Source organism: Etheostoma cragini, chromosome 15 (assembly GCF_013103735.1).
Source record: "Etheostoma cragini isolate CJK2018 chromosome 15, CSU_Ecrag_1.0, whole genome shotgun sequence".
Classification (NCBI taxonomy): domain Eukaryota; kingdom Metazoa; phylum Chordata; class Actinopteri; order Perciformes; family Percidae; genus Etheostoma; species Etheostoma cragini.
In genome coordinates, this window is record NC_048421.1 from 6,384,599 (window position 1) to 6,399,129 (window position 14,531).

Genomic DNA, 14,531 nt, shown 5'->3' on the forward strand with positions numbered 1-14,531 from the left:
TGTTTTGTGTGAAATTGTTTTATTAAAGCATTTGGTTGGTAGTTGGTTGTGTAACCGTAAAAGGAAGTAATGTTCAGATAGATAATTTATATGATTTCTCCTTTGAGGAAAATCCCCAAAAACTATTGCATGTAAATTTTCAATTTATTTGTATTGATAGTCAACCTTTCATTACCCCTTTCACGTTTGAGCATTATCTTGCCTTATTCTCAAGCAAAACTTGATGTCAGTGAATTTGTGGAGGTGGGGTTTTGAGGAATACCTTATTGCATTTCTGGAATTGCATATGTTGCAGATCATATAGCCCCTTGGCACAAGCCACAGGCGGTTGATGATAGAAATGCCGGTCGTAAAGAGGGGGAGGTTCACAAATATGCAGAGAGAAGAATGGGAGGGAGCATGTGTGAGTGTTTGAGGGAATCAGACGAGAGTGAAAGCCACGCAGATATACTATAACTGCAAAAGGAAAGCCAGACTAGTTTTTCTTGTTCCTGCATGTGTCAAGAAGGTAGAGTTTTTGTGTAAACAGCTCAGCTTAGTGCTCTTACAACTCAGCATGAGGATTGATCTATGTACCCTGGATTTAAAGACTCAAACTGCACTAAAAGACTAAAAGGTACAGTGATGTATCTAGATTCTGTGTGTTAACTTTGTACAAACAAGGTGTGTGTGTATGTGCGTGTGTGTGTGTCTGTGTCTGTGTGTGTTTGTGCGTGTATGTGTGTGTGTTCGAGAGAGGGTTAGAGAGGCCGGTGTAGTTGTCAAAGATATAAACCTGGTGTCAGTATGTTGTTCAGAAGAGACTTTTAATCTGGACACATAAGAATACTTAATAATTAATATTTTAAATTCATGAAGGGCTTTATCTGCACAATGTGCATTTTATGATAATTTGTTAATGCTTAAAATAGTTTATGAAGTATTCACTACTTCATCAGTATGTTGGGAGATGAGGAAGAGAGATGTCAAAGCTTCAAGGTGTTTGCAAATCACAAACTTATTATAACAAACAGAACAATCTGTATTTAGCTGGTGCCGTTTAGTTGTACAGTTTTGGTGGTTTTGTTATCTAGATAACATACGTTTTGTGACAGGTTTTTCTTGTTGGGTGCATCCGTTACATGCATGTGGTTACACGGGTGTAAATACCTAGCATTCCCACAATCTTGTGGAATGTCACAATCTAAAACTCTCGTATGTAATTTTTTCATTTTGGATGTAAACATTTACCTAAAACTTTTTTTTCATTATAGCACCTATACCTTATCCCTGATTGTACATGCATACATCACTGATTTTACCCTGTCTGCATCCCCACACACTAGATGTCTGCATCACCGCCTCCGGTGTCCCCCAGGAAGCATTCAGGTGTCAGAGTCATGATAATGCCGGGAGCGCAGCCTCTTCCTAGTGGCCTGCCCATCTACACAGATTTTGGCAAAGGTATATTCATCTGCCTAATGTGTACGCATATGTGTGAGCATCTGCTCTTGCCACAAATATGTGTTGTCTTTTTCTGCACATGTTGTCCTGTTCTTGCAACTGACCTATCACAGCAGGCTTGGTTTTATTTACATGTCCAACTCTTCTTTAATGGCGTTGTTCTTCCTTTGCTTAGAAAAGGGTGCCAGAAGGGAGTCAAACTATACACCTCTATTGAATGCAGAGAGAGAAGTGGTATGTACATGCATAACTCATTTTGATTTTAAATGTGTATTAGGGAAAAGGGTTTGAGAATAAAGCTTACAAATATTCAATAGGATGTTAAAGTCAAATGAGAGGAGGCCACCTGTGCAAAGAAGCTTAATGAAAGTATGTGCTCCCATCAAGTTTATGTCAGTGTACTGTATTTATGCACAATCAAGACAGCAACCATACATGAGAGGAGACATAATATAAGTGTTGGTGAGGCAATATAGATGGAAATGTAAAATTTTCATTCTTAAATATGTAACTGACAAGTATCGAGGCTCTGCACGAGAGGTGTAGATCATACAGACAATTTAATATGTCTATACATTTAGTGAGTGTTTACATTGTGAATAGAGGACATGAACAAATGCTGGTGTCAAATTTGTAATGCATATGATGCTTGGAATGAAAAGATTGATGTACAGGATGTTAGTTTATACAATTCAATACAATAAAATACAATGATATTTTGGACTTTTTAGTAGACTGTTTACTGATATTACAATTAACCACTAGCAGCCCTACAATAGCCATATTAAAAGTTAATACAATACTTAGTTGCTATGAAAAGAGGCAGTGGGGATTTAAAGTTGAGCAAGCGCCTGAGAAGATAGGAAAGAGGGGATTTGATTCAGTCCTGACTCCTGAGTAAATGGCAGAGGCTACCTCTGGAAGTTTTATTGACCTGGTCTACATCACCATGGAGCTTCCAAATGTGAACAATAGTTATTTACTGCAATCCAGGACTACAGCCCAGCAGTAAGAACTACCACGTAGAGGTTAGAATGTTCAGTTTGTTGGTTGAGACCATGAGAGGTGTTTATCCAACTGCATGATAATATTCGAGGTTGTAGTTTGTGGTGATGCTGTTGTATTGGATTACATTTGATAAGATTTTCAGACGGCGGATGAATAAGAGGAACACCTTAGAACAGGGGTCTTCAACATTTTTTAAACCAAACACCCCTTACCTGAAAGAGCGATGGACCAGGGGCCCCTTACTAAATATATTGTGTACCATTAAGTTGCATATCAAACTGGCCCTACAAAACATGTAGAGTGGTCTACAGCCTTTTTACATACCTTTTGTTACATAGAATACTAAGCTATTTCAGTAATAATTGTTGGCATGATTTTATAAATCATCTTTTAATGTTAAACATACATGTGTCACAGTGAATCCCTATTAACTGTATCTGTGGATGGCTGTCTTAATGACTACCTTACCTATAGGCCAGTAAGCAGAGGGGATTTATATTTGCTAATAATACTGTATGTTGGATTCATTTGAACTTTTTGAAAAACTTTCAAAAATTGGGTGACTCTTGCAATGACTCTGATGACCCTCTGAGGACCCCCCCTGGGCATCCCTGGCAACCTCCTGTCGAAGATTGATGGCTTAGAAGATTGCATATAAATCAACAACTCTTTTACAAATTATCAACTATTTAACAGTATAAGCATTACAAATGTATTTATTGCAGGGCTATTGCTTTGAATTGCATACACATGGGTTAGCATACCATATGTTAAATGCAGCTTTTTAGTTTCACCTCCTTGTATTGACTCATTATGACTTCATTAAATTACCAGTAATATTAACTGTTAACTTAAAAAAAGTCACTTGCTGTAAGTTGCTATGGTAAAAGGCTGAAACACATTATTGTTCTTCAGGAGATTCTGAACCACTGCTTTGACGATGTGGAGCGATTTATGTCACGCTTGCAGCAGACGGCTGAGGCCCAGAGTGTTCTCAACCAAACAAGGAAGAAGAAAAGCAGAAAAAGCAAGAAGAATAGGGACCAAGATGGTGAGAGTTGTTCTTCCATTGTATTAGCTAACTACTGTAGTCATAGTTTAATTAGGATGGTCCCTTTGGCCCAAAAAATATGTCCATTAGTCAGATGATATGTCTAAGGTGGGTTTAAAGTTTGAAGAAGTGGCTATCAGCTGGGGGCAGAGAAGGACAGAAGGACGTTGAAGGTGCTGGGCAGGAGATTTGTTAGTGCTGGCTTCTAGTAGGGCTGCAGAAGAAGAATAGAGGCAGGCAACTGGAGACAAAGGCAGAATTTTGGCACACTATTTTACATGCAGGAAACTGCTCAACAGGCATGGTGCCAAAAGGTCCTAAGGATGATTCTTAAAATAATTGCCTACAGCAAGTATGAACAAGAAACATGACAGAGAGCTTACTGAAGCTGGGGCCAAGTCAGTCCAGGGACATTAAGAAGCACTATTAAACAATATTTTTTTAAACTTTAATTTCAAATAAGCTTTATTCACTAGTAAATTCTGTTGGGTTGTGGCCATCCAGATGTATAAACATGGTCGAAATATTCACACCAGACGTTTTTTATATCCTGTTTGCATCTAGTTTGATCATGAATACATTAGCTACCACAATGGAATTTTTAACTGGGACATGAAGATTATTAGAAAGAACAGCAAGAAGATTTGGTTTCCTCATTGTGGGACACTAGAAATTGCAAGTATGCGAATAGGAATTTGATTCAATCTGTCTTCGCCCTGTGTTGTCAGAGGCAACGTGACCAGGGTGTTTCCCAGGTTTCTGGTCAGTGTTTGCTGGGATAGGTGTGGCCCTAGATAAGACTAAAGGCATTGAACATATAAATGTATTAAAAATGAAATAGAAGATTGTTATTAGTCACAACCACTGGCTTTGTTTTGTAGCAATACTTGCTGGAACACGCTAGAACAAGCACTCCACACCTATACTTGAAGACTTAATAGCGTTTCTGTTTTCCCTAAAGAACCTGCTATATAACTAGGATTTGGCAGCTTACAAATTGTTCTAGATAATTAGAAGACAAATGACACTGACACCAATGTGTCAGTATCATTTGTTATCGTGTTTTTTTGTCTGTGTTTCATATGTTAACTGTTAAGTTGTAGCTGTGATGGTGCTCTTCTGTGTGCAGATGATTTGTTGACCATGAAAGCTGCTCCCCCATCAGAGGAAGAGTTTGTGGACATCTTTCAGAAAATCAAGTACTCCCTCTGTCTTCTGGTAAGCCTACTATAGTCACAATTGAGCAATAAGTAACTCTGGGAATGTACAAGTAAATTGTGGTAAAACCTCTGCAAATGAAAACTCAAATGACTAATTTTGCTGGTTTATTTAGGACCGTCTGAAGTCATTCATCGCAGAGCCTGATGCACCCGAGCTACTCCATCCCATCTTTGTGCCTCTTCGACTGGTGAGCCTTTCTAATGTTTCATTTAGTAGTTTCTCTTTCTGTGATACTAACTGTAGCAATCATTTTTTTCACAGATGGTGGAAACCACTGGAGGGCCAGGGTTAGGTGCATCAGTGGTCAGTCCTGCTATGACCACTGGTGCTGTTTCACTGCTTCAGAAGCACCTGACTGAGGAGGAAAAACAGCTGTGGACTTCCTTAGGACCTAACTGGATTTCATTCTAGTCCGTGTTTTGTGTGTGTAAATCTTGGTTTGTGAGTGTGTTATGTGGCTCTAACAAAATCTTCTTGCACTTTTTCTTGCACCATAGTGTGTCTGGTTCTTCATACTCACCAGTCTTCCTGGATGGGTGGCAGCCACAGGCCTATAACTCAACTGGCCAGCTTATTGAAGATCCTATCACGTCGCAGCATAAACAAGATGCTTTACATGACCAAGCTCAAAGGACAGCGGAGGGCCCTGGTGCAGGCACTAATGAAGTGTAAGTCTGTAGGGATTGAAAGAGTGTTACACATCAAGGCATACTTGTGTTTTCATTGCAGGAGGAACCAGCCAAACACTTTCCTAATGGTTACAATTGACAGTATATTGCCTAATTAAATCAGTCTGGAGGTTTTAAAGTCTTAGTATAACTTGTGTCAATGTCTCACATTAAAAGTCAGGATAATTATATCTGAATTTGTTAAACGGGTTCACTTTTTTTTAGAATGTTGCATGTTATGTTTTAAATGACATTTCTATTTCAGAGAAGGAAATGGGCTCCCACCAGAGGGTGAGCGACTTTACTGCTGCAGTTATGACTTTGTAGCAAGAAACAGCAGTGAGCTTTCTGTCCTACAAGGAGAAACACTAGAGGTACACACCCATACGTAGAATTAGATAGGTGGAGAAGTGGTACCACAACTGTAAAAGTAGATATATTCTTGGAATGTATCACAAAACTCGACTGAACTTTTTTTAGGTTATTGAGTCATCAAAGAGATGGTGGAAGTGTCGGAATCGCTTTGACCAGATTGGATTTGTACCCTCTAATATCCTGGAGCCTCTGTCTGCACTGAATAACACTGGGAGAGACATCCCAGTGGTACGCAGAGAGTCAAAGGTGCAAGTACAGACACAACACAAACATCCAGAGTTTTGATACAGTAACTCAAACATTGCACACAATGCTTTTTGTCTTATGCAATCTCAGTTTTTATTAATTCTTGGCTTTCCAAAACAGAAGACGCCTATTTACCCTCGGACCAAGTACTTCTCATATGCTCATCCAGACCAAATTGGGACCAGTCCTACCGCCATAAGCCAAATGCGACCACAGAGTATGGTTTTACCATCTACAACAACGCAGAAAGAAAACAGTGAGCGAGGTAACATGCCCATACTTGTTGAATATGTGCAATGGTAAATTGTGTGTACAAATATAAAAACGAGCTCGTTGGAATATCTTGTTCACTAACATATTGGTTCTCAGGAGCTTCTTCTGTTCTTTCAGCATGTAACAACAGTAGCAGTTAGCACTGTTTCTCATCTGTCTCTTAAGTGCTACTAAAGCAGACACACATAGCTTTATTAAGATGCTCCTCCTACGATTTTGTTGCATTAATGTCTAAGAGGAAGAAGCTGAGTGTCATGCCTGTGTAGCTCCATGGGACAACTTGCCACATGACACAGATGTCTTTGACACAATAGTCATTTAGTTAGTAAATTGCACAAGCTCTATTGCTGATTTTTGGTGCAATTGAAATCCTACAAAACATTGGGATAATGCTGACAGTAAATACAGAGATACCTGGCCTTACACAAACCTATAAATTATTAGAAATTCTGTTCCAACAATTTTAATAACACCTTACATGAACACTAAACACAAAACAACCCTGGAGGTTGAGCACTAATCTTAAATTGGAGAACTGTGTTAAATTGGTTTGTGCATGTGTGTGTGTGTTTGTATTATATTTGCAGTCCTAAAAATGAATGACGAGCTTCATCGGCGGTTAGCTAGTAAAAGAGACTCGATCCGTCCGCTGGTGGTTCCCCGCACCACTGATACTTCTTCTCCCCTGAACTACCACTCATCGTCTGCCGAGGTGGAGGCCTGGCTCACCGCCAAAGGCTTCAGTCAGCAGTGAGTGTGCATTGAAGGAGCAAACTCCAGCTCAAACAAAAACCTGATTTAGAGCAAGGCTAGTTTGTAGAACCTAGTAATCAGTTAGTAATCATGTTGTTCTCCAGATCCACCAGGGATATCAAGTAATACAAAACACCAACACCAGTTGTGTGCCTAAATAAATCAACTATGCATTTATATCAGTGATTCTACTATTACCCAGATTATGCTGAAACAGTTTTGATCTAATGATTGGAATTGTACTAAATGAAAATGATCCAGGAGCATTATTGACTCGACTGTATCAGGAAATGTAAAATTAGAAATTGATTTTATTGCTCAAGTGGACTGCCTTGGCTTCATTGAGTTGTATGGGGGGTGCTTATTGAACATGTTGGTACTTTGGACTTGAAGAACAACAATAAAATTAAATCAAAGTAATCTCCACAGTTTGTAACATTACGTACACAGCACATGCAGCTTTTAAATGAACATTCTCTGATTTTGTTTAGTGCACAATAGCGCCCTCAAATGTCAAAATGTCTTCCCTGCCAATGTTTATGTAATGCAACTTAGTTGTGAACTGAGGTGAGTTGGAGTAGAACATAAACAGTCAGCTAGGAGGACATTTATTGGCGCTATTACAACAAACAAATAAAGAAGTGAGTCTCAGGAAAAGACAAACTTAGATTTCCTTTAAATTATTCCAACAACTGAATTCTTCTCTCTGATAAAGATGAAGGTTATAGGTGAACCTTTGACAATGACAGCCCTTTTGTTGCTCCTTCCCCCTCTGTTAGGACAGTTCAAACTCTGGGCATTTTAAATGGAGCGCAGCTTTTTTCCCTGAAAAAGGAGGAACTCCGCACTGTGTCACCAGAGGAAGGTGCAAGAGCCTACAGCCAAATTATGGTGCAGAAGGCCCTTCTCGAGGTTTGTCCAGTATTTTTCTGGGTGTACTGTGTTTTCTTGTATGTGTTTGCGTGGTTATGCGTGGGTCCATATGTCCATGAGTGGGTTGTTTGGTTAACCTCGACTTCTACAAAGACTTTGAGAAAAAGTCAAACAGTGTTAATGACCTACATTTTACCTTGCAGCCACAAAATATAAGTTTCTACAGACCTCATAGGTTGCAGGGAGTAGATTTTACAGTTGTTAATTACTAGAGATCCATCTTGTTCCTCATTGTGACTTTAGCTGTAACTCATATCATGAGATAATGTACAACACAGTACCCCAACACAGTAGTCGTGATGAATTGCTGTTTATGTGTTGGCTTGAATAGAACTTAAATTATTTGTATTTTTGTATCATATCTATGAGTTTATTGTAACCGTTCTTTCCATATTCTGACAAAGACAATATGATGAAAGTAATCTCTTTTATTTAAAATGATGTGAAGATATCTGAATAAGTATTTCCATAATTGAAAGTATGTGCAACAGAGTTTTTTTCTTTGGCTGTATCAGTGATTACAAAAGTGACACCAAAGAGGTCAACATACTTATAATCTGAATCAATTATCATCATGTCAATATGTTACTTCATTTTTATATTGACAGCACCAGCACATTTTTACACAAATCTCTTCAGAGGTAAAATGTTCTAGTGTAAACAGTGATTATTTGATTTAGGCTGAACTACAAACAACTATTACTATTGCTAAGTTTTGCACTTAAACCCGTTGTTTCTTTTCCTCATATTTAATTACTATCATAACAATTACAGTTTTACACAAGTACTTGGTTACAATTTCAGTCAAGTGTTATTATTACACTTAAAGTATTTGAGGACATACTGTATTTCAAGTTAACACATTACTCCCAAACAATACTACAACATATAATTTGTCAAACAAACACAAGAAAGTAGGCCTACACAACATTTTACTAATAACTAATTATTTCACAACAAGGCTTTTGTTGGAAAATGTCATTTAATGTTGCCAAAAAGGGGATTTCCGCAACTTAAAGATTTTTTCTCTCTGTGTTGAAAAAGGGAGTAGATTTTACAGTTGTTAATTACTAGAGATCCGAGTCTGGTACTAAAGGAATTTCATAATGGGTGTCTTCAGAGGTTTACCCTCATAGCATCCCCCCCCCCCCTTTTTATAGAGACAGGGGTGAGGGACAGGGGATGTTAAGGGGGAGAAAGCAGGACAACAGTAGATGAGCATTTAAAAGCTGGGAACATGAAGATTCATTTGAGATTAATTTGAGATTCATTTGAGATGCATTCAGTACTGTGTGTCATGTTTTTCAAGTCATAAATCCGAAATAAAAAATGAATTAACGAATATTAAATTAATATTAAAAACGTGGACGTGTGCAGGGAGTTTGTGATGGAGCTATACCAAGGCCATTTGCATGTTCACATAAGTGATAAAAATGGTCACAAATCCCTCCAAAATACAACAACAGGACACCAAGACCTTGAGTTACAAAATCCATGCAGTGATTTGAAATCAAAACCTTTTCACATTTGGTGATTTCTTCAGAGATTGGAAGACAAGCACTTCTGTTCTGAAAACAACTCAGAAACCTCCCAATTATCAACATACTTAGGAAAGCCATAGTTGCTCTGAATGCCATAGAACTCTAGTTTGCGTGTGTAAGGTTTAATGAGGCTGTGAATATCCTAGAGATCACAACAGGTCCTTTTATACAGTGACACAAGTTTCCAAAAATGATGTGACTAAATTGAAATGGCTACTATGGCTAAAATGTGACCAAATGGGACTAGAATTCAAAGGACAGTCTCAAATGAATGGATTTAAACAGATTTTCTTTAGTCTTTTGAAGTTTTCCTTGACATTTTATCTTGTGTCCTCCTCAGGATGTGCACAACGCCTCTGAACTAGAGACGGTGATGGAGAAGCAAAAGCTGAAGGTTGAACACAAATCCGAGAGCGATGTAATGTGACCTTGGTATTAAAGATTTGGATGATCAATGGAGATACCTCTGTTATTGCATTTGCTGTATGTACAAAGTGATGTTGAAGATGGATTTTAATCGTTTATTCATACATGCTGTTATATCTAGTATGTGCTATAGATCGAGCAGCAAAAGCGCATTGTAAAGCTAGCTAGAGTGAGCGAGTAAAGCTCACTCACGAATAATGTGAATAACATTGGGACTATTTTAGATCTTTACATGCTTTAAACTTTAACTTTTTGCAAGAGTTTTACTTAAGCTATTCTTAATTTTGGTAACATTATAGTTTTTACAATTTGAAAATTTCTCTGATCCTTTGTTTAGGCAATATCTAAACACAACAAACATTCTGATGATTAGTTTGATGTGTTTACAACAATGGACTGACACGGCTTTTTAGAGCTTTAAAAAAAATCAAGTGCATTCTGTCAAAAATGTTTATGACTCTACAGAACAGTCAGGTTTGATGAATGTAGAGTTTTTAATGCTTGCACTTCATTTTATATTAAGACATTGTTGCTTATTGCAGCCAAATATTGTTTTAGACCAAATACAAATCCAATTGATGCGCAATTAATACACAATTGTTTAGTCCTGGCTCTTTCTATGATTTTCTTTGGACACTGAAATGTTTCTGATTCAGTTTTTTTCTCATTGTGACTTTAGCTGTGACTCATATCATGACATAATGTAAAACGCAGTACCACAACACAGTACAGTCGTGATGAACTGCTGTCTATGTATTGGCTTGAATAGAACTTAAATGTGTATTTTTGTATCATATCTATGAGTTTACTGCAACCGTTCCTTCCGTATTCTGAAAAAGACAAGTATGATCAAAGTGATCACTTTTATTTAAAATGATGTGAAGAAAGCTGAATAAGTATTTCCATAACTGAAATTATGTGCAACAGAGTTTTTTCTTTGGCTGTATCATTCATTACAAAAGTGACACCAAAGAGGTCAACATACTTACAATATGAATTATTTATCATCATGTCAATATGTTTTATATTGACAGCACCAGCACATTTTTACCAAAACTCTTCAGAGGTAAAATGTTCTAGTGTAAACAGTGATTATTTTATTTAGGCTGAACTACAAACAACTATTACTATTCCATACAGCGCCTGCCTAGGTTTGCACTTAAAACCGTTATTTATTTTCCTCATATTTAATTACTATCACCTTTTAAACAGGTAGAAGGATTAATTAACAATTTCAGTTTTACAAAAGTACTTGGTTACAACTTTAGTTAAGTATTATTATTACATTTAAAGTATTTGAGGACATACTGTATTTCAAGTTAACACAATACTCCCAAACAAAAAAGAAAATACACAACATTTTACTAATAACTTATTATTTCGCAATAAGGCTTTGTCAAAATGTCATTTAATGTTGCCAAAGAGGGGATTTCCGCAACTTAACGATTTTTTGTTTCTGTGTTGAAAAAAGTTATATTAACACAATTGTTAGTGAATCTATTAGCCTGCTGGAGCTGATCATTATATAGAAGAGCAGCTACTGGGGTGATCCTAAGTGCACTTCCTGAGGTAAAGTATTTGGTAGGAACACTGAATATGATTCATCTTTTTCAATCCCTGTGGTCACAAGAGACAGACCTCTAATACTGACTCTCACTGTTTCCGGGACTCAGCGTCTTCACACCTCACAGGTGATTGTCTGGTCACAGCAGTCCCAGTTCAGGAGCTCCTTTCTCTGAAACCACAGCTGGATCTCCCTCTGTGCCCCCTCTGGTGAATCACTGGCATGAACTACATTCCTTTAAATAACCAAGGCACATAGTTGATCACATGTAAACGCTTCACAAGATGGGATACATGGAAACTGCCATGAAGTTATTGTTTAGTTTTGTAACTTACTGTAATGAGATCAAATTACATCATGTTACCTGCTGACATGAAAGCTGAAATCTCCTCTGATTGTGCCTGCCTGGGCCTCCACTGGGTTAGTATGTCCCACCATCATACGTGACGTCTGGACTACTTTGTGCCCTTCCCACACCTAAACAAAGATAAAACACATATATGCACCCAACGAAAACAAGATATTCAAGTTTTACAGATATTTGAAAAACATACCTTTCATGTCTGTTTATCTAATGAAAAGGTAGGAACAATTCAGAAAAGAAGCAGTTATAATGTAAAATATGTTAGAATCTCACAAGGAGACAAAAAGAGGGGTCCTCACCATGGCAACTACAGGCCCTGAGGTCATGTAATGCAGCAGACTTGGATAGAAGGGCTTAGTCCTCAGTTCATAGTAGTGCTGAGACAGGAGATCATCAGACACCTTTACAACAGAGACAGCTACAGTTAGAAATTAAACTGAGAATTTGCACATCACACAAACATTGACTAACAGACTTATTTCAGAATTCTTTACCTGCAACATTTTCAGGCCAACCAGCTTGAAACCCCGCTGCTCAAACCGCTGAATTATTTGTCCCACAAGACGCCGTTGAACTCCATCTGGCTTTACAGCAATAAGAGTCCGCTCCCTTACACCTGGGACACCTGGTGAGACAGCTACTTTACATACTGCTGCTGGGTAGCTTATTCTATAACAATCTATCATAATGTATAAGACTTTTACATTTAGTTATTAGTTGTTTCAGATTTTAACAATCTGACTCTGCAACGTAAATATAGCAGAATAGAAGTATAAAGTTGCATGAAATGTAATTACTCCAGTAAAGCACTGCAGCCTACAATTAACTCAAAATTGTAGAGAACTTGAGTAAATGTAGGCTACTAGTTTCATTCCACCACTGACCCTCACATTTGAAGAGGACAAATATTTACTCCCATACACACACAGTATGTAGCCTATTTAGATTAGATGGTTAGTTGCGCACAAAATAGGCTATCAGCAGCATCTGAGCTAATGAATAACTGCATGCGATCAATTACATACACACGTGACTCGCCACGGGGCGAACTCAATACGGGCATTTAGCTAGCACACTGAAGACTGTGCCCGTAAAGAAGGCTCAAACGACTCGTTAACGGACTGTATGGAAGTTTCTTCCTAAGAAGGTTTTGTGTCGTACATGGTACTGTGCCTCGTCTATTACGCAGAATGCGCACAGGCTTTGGCACGATTACGCACAACGCAGGTCAGTTTCTCAAGCATCGCTGTTATCCTCCTCCTCATCATCATCATCATCATCACTATCTCCTGTGTCAATAACCAATTTCCAGTTCATGACTCAATGAGTCTGGCAAGCACGTTTTATTTCGCAAACGCTCCGTTATGTTTGGAACAAATAGGCTGAACTTTGAGCATTGGATGTAAAGTCTCTTTGACTCGGCGCCAAGAATGTTGAACAGTTATATTAATACAATTTAAAAAATATATATATTTGTATGTAATGTCAAGAAAAAAATTTCTTAAGTAACTCGGTCAATTTCTGAATTAAACATAAGTCCTGAAAGAGTGCAATTTACTTTTGTGAAAAGCAGCGTGTGTAAAAGACCACAAGAAATGTACAAAGTAAAACCGAACTTAAAATCAACATGTCGGTAATACCGACCAGTTGATTTTTAAACCCAGTTACTTACTGGATTTGCTCCTGTGCCCAGCAGCTCGGCGTCCACCCAGAAGCGTAACGGGGAACCCGGCTGATAGAAGACTTTTAGTGGTTTCTTGATTCCCAAAATAACCCAGTTGAAGAAATTTCTTCAAAAAGCACCGCTGCAGCACGACCATGTTTTGACGTGAGTTTGTCAGCCTGTAAAGAGAAAAGTAAACCCGCCTCAATCAAAACTCACGAGTCACCCCGTCTGCCAACCTCCCCCCGATTGTCGATTAAAGTGTAACCTCTTTATCTCGGGTGATGCCAGACGTGTTTGCGGTTCCTCTTATTTTTGCAGAATTTGGTTTATTCCAGCGTTTACCAATGATTCCAAAACCCTTCACTTGTACTATGTATAATTCCATCCTTGGATTTAATAATAAACACACTGATCATGCACTTCAGTTTTTACCAATAGAGCTTTGTTAATATTAAGTTCTACAGCATAAGAATAACCCCAATTTTATGCTGGTGGAAGAAACAATCAAAAAGAGGTTAAAAAACAAATAAATCCCAGAAGCACTTTTTAACTTATTTTAGCTCCAAAACTGATGGATCCTGCACTTCCCATAATGCAACTCACTAGTGTCTTAAAACACTCCAAGCTCCAAAAATTGTAAAGCAGGTTAGGTATATTGTTACAGACTTGACAGACTTGACAGCATCAGAAGACTTTTTTAAGGCTTTAAAGGAACCAAAATAATAATGTACATCTTGAGGTGTAAAATTAGTGGAATACTCTAAATCACAAATATGAAAATTTAGGGATTTTGGATGCATTGAAGTCTGTTCTATCAGCACTAAATGGAAGCCTAATATCCTACAATAACATTAATTCAAAACATAACTGATACTTAATTAGCATAAACATTAGATTTTGAGCAAAAAAAGAGCTTATCAAATTAAGGGAGTTGAGCAATCAAAACCATTAATTACGTTCAACTTGTAGGCTCAGCCTGTATTTTAATACCCACCAATT

At 37.8% G+C, this 14,531-nt stretch overlaps 2 protein-coding genes across 4 annotated transcripts; one reads left to right on the plus strand and one right to left on the minus strand.

The window, feature by feature from the left end:
- The first annotated feature begins 347 nt into the window (after nucleotides 1-347).
- eps8l1a (eps8 like 1a) lies at nucleotides 348-11,131 on the plus strand. Of its 3 annotated transcripts, none has more exons than XM_034893576.1 (14): nucleotides 348-616; nucleotides 1,326-1,443; nucleotides 1,619-1,677; nucleotides 3,367-3,508; nucleotides 4,632-4,720; nucleotides 4,836-4,910; nucleotides 4,985-5,133; nucleotides 5,221-5,391; nucleotides 5,657-5,765; nucleotides 5,872-6,012; nucleotides 6,136-6,277; nucleotides 6,873-7,035; nucleotides 7,818-7,950; nucleotides 9,853-11,131. In XM_034893576.1, the coding sequence occupies exons 2-14, from the start codon at nucleotides 1,326-1,328 to the stop codon at nucleotides 9,937-9,939; spliced, it is 1,578 nt and encodes a 525-aa protein (XP_034749467.1). In that variant the 5' UTR covers nucleotides 348-616; the 3' UTR covers nucleotides 9,940-11,131. The 3 variants fall into 3 exon arrangements, with proteins under 3 accessions (XP_034749467.1, XP_034749466.1, XP_034749469.1); XM_034893575.1 differs by having other exon boundaries at nucleotides 349-616; nucleotides 6,133-6,277; XM_034893578.1 differs by having other exon boundaries at nucleotides 349-616; nucleotides 3,367-3,502; nucleotides 6,133-6,277.
- Nucleotides 11,132-11,393: 262 nt separating this feature from the next.
- On the minus strand, nucleotides 11,394-13,785 carry nme4 (NME/NM23 nucleoside diphosphate kinase 4). Its single transcript, XM_034893579.1, has 5 exons — nucleotides 13,539-13,785; nucleotides 12,361-12,491; nucleotides 12,166-12,267; nucleotides 11,867-11,979; nucleotides 11,394-11,737 (listed from the first exon to the last, which is right to left on the minus strand). Exons 1-5 carry the CDS (start codon nucleotides 13,684-13,686, stop codon nucleotides 11,617-11,619), a joined length of 615 nt encoding a protein of 204 aa, XP_034749470.1. The 5' UTR covers nucleotides 13,687-13,785; the 3' UTR covers nucleotides 11,394-11,616.
- Nucleotides 13,786-14,531: the final 746 nt, after the last annotated feature.

Bases quoted from the DNA above. Each gene is read 5' to 3' on its own strand.
- nme4 (XM_034893579.1), bottom strand. From the start codon at position 13,686: ATGGTCGTGCTGCAGCGGTGCTTTTTGAAGAAATTTCTTCAACTGGGT. The intron at 12,492-13,538 runs GTAAGTAACTGG...CTGTCTCACCAG, and splicing joins TGGGCACAGGAGCAAATCCA to GTGTCCCAGGTGTAAGGGAG. The intron at 12,268-12,360 runs GTAAAGAATTCT...TCTGTTGTAAAG, and splicing joins TTGGCCTGAAAATGTTGCAG to GTGTCTGATGATCTCCTGTC.
- eps8l1a (XM_034893575.1), top strand. From the start codon at position 1,326: ATGTCTGCATCACCGCCTCCGGTGTCCCCCAGGAAGCATTCAGGTGTC. The intron at 4,911-4,984 runs GTGAGCCTTTCT...TTTTTTTCACAG, and splicing joins TCTTTGTGCCTCTTCGACTG to ATGGTGGAAACCACTGGAGG. The intron at 7,036-7,817 runs GTGAGTGTGCAT...CCCCTCTGTTAG, and splicing joins GCCAAAGGCTTCAGTCAGCA to GACAGTTCAAACTCTGGGCA.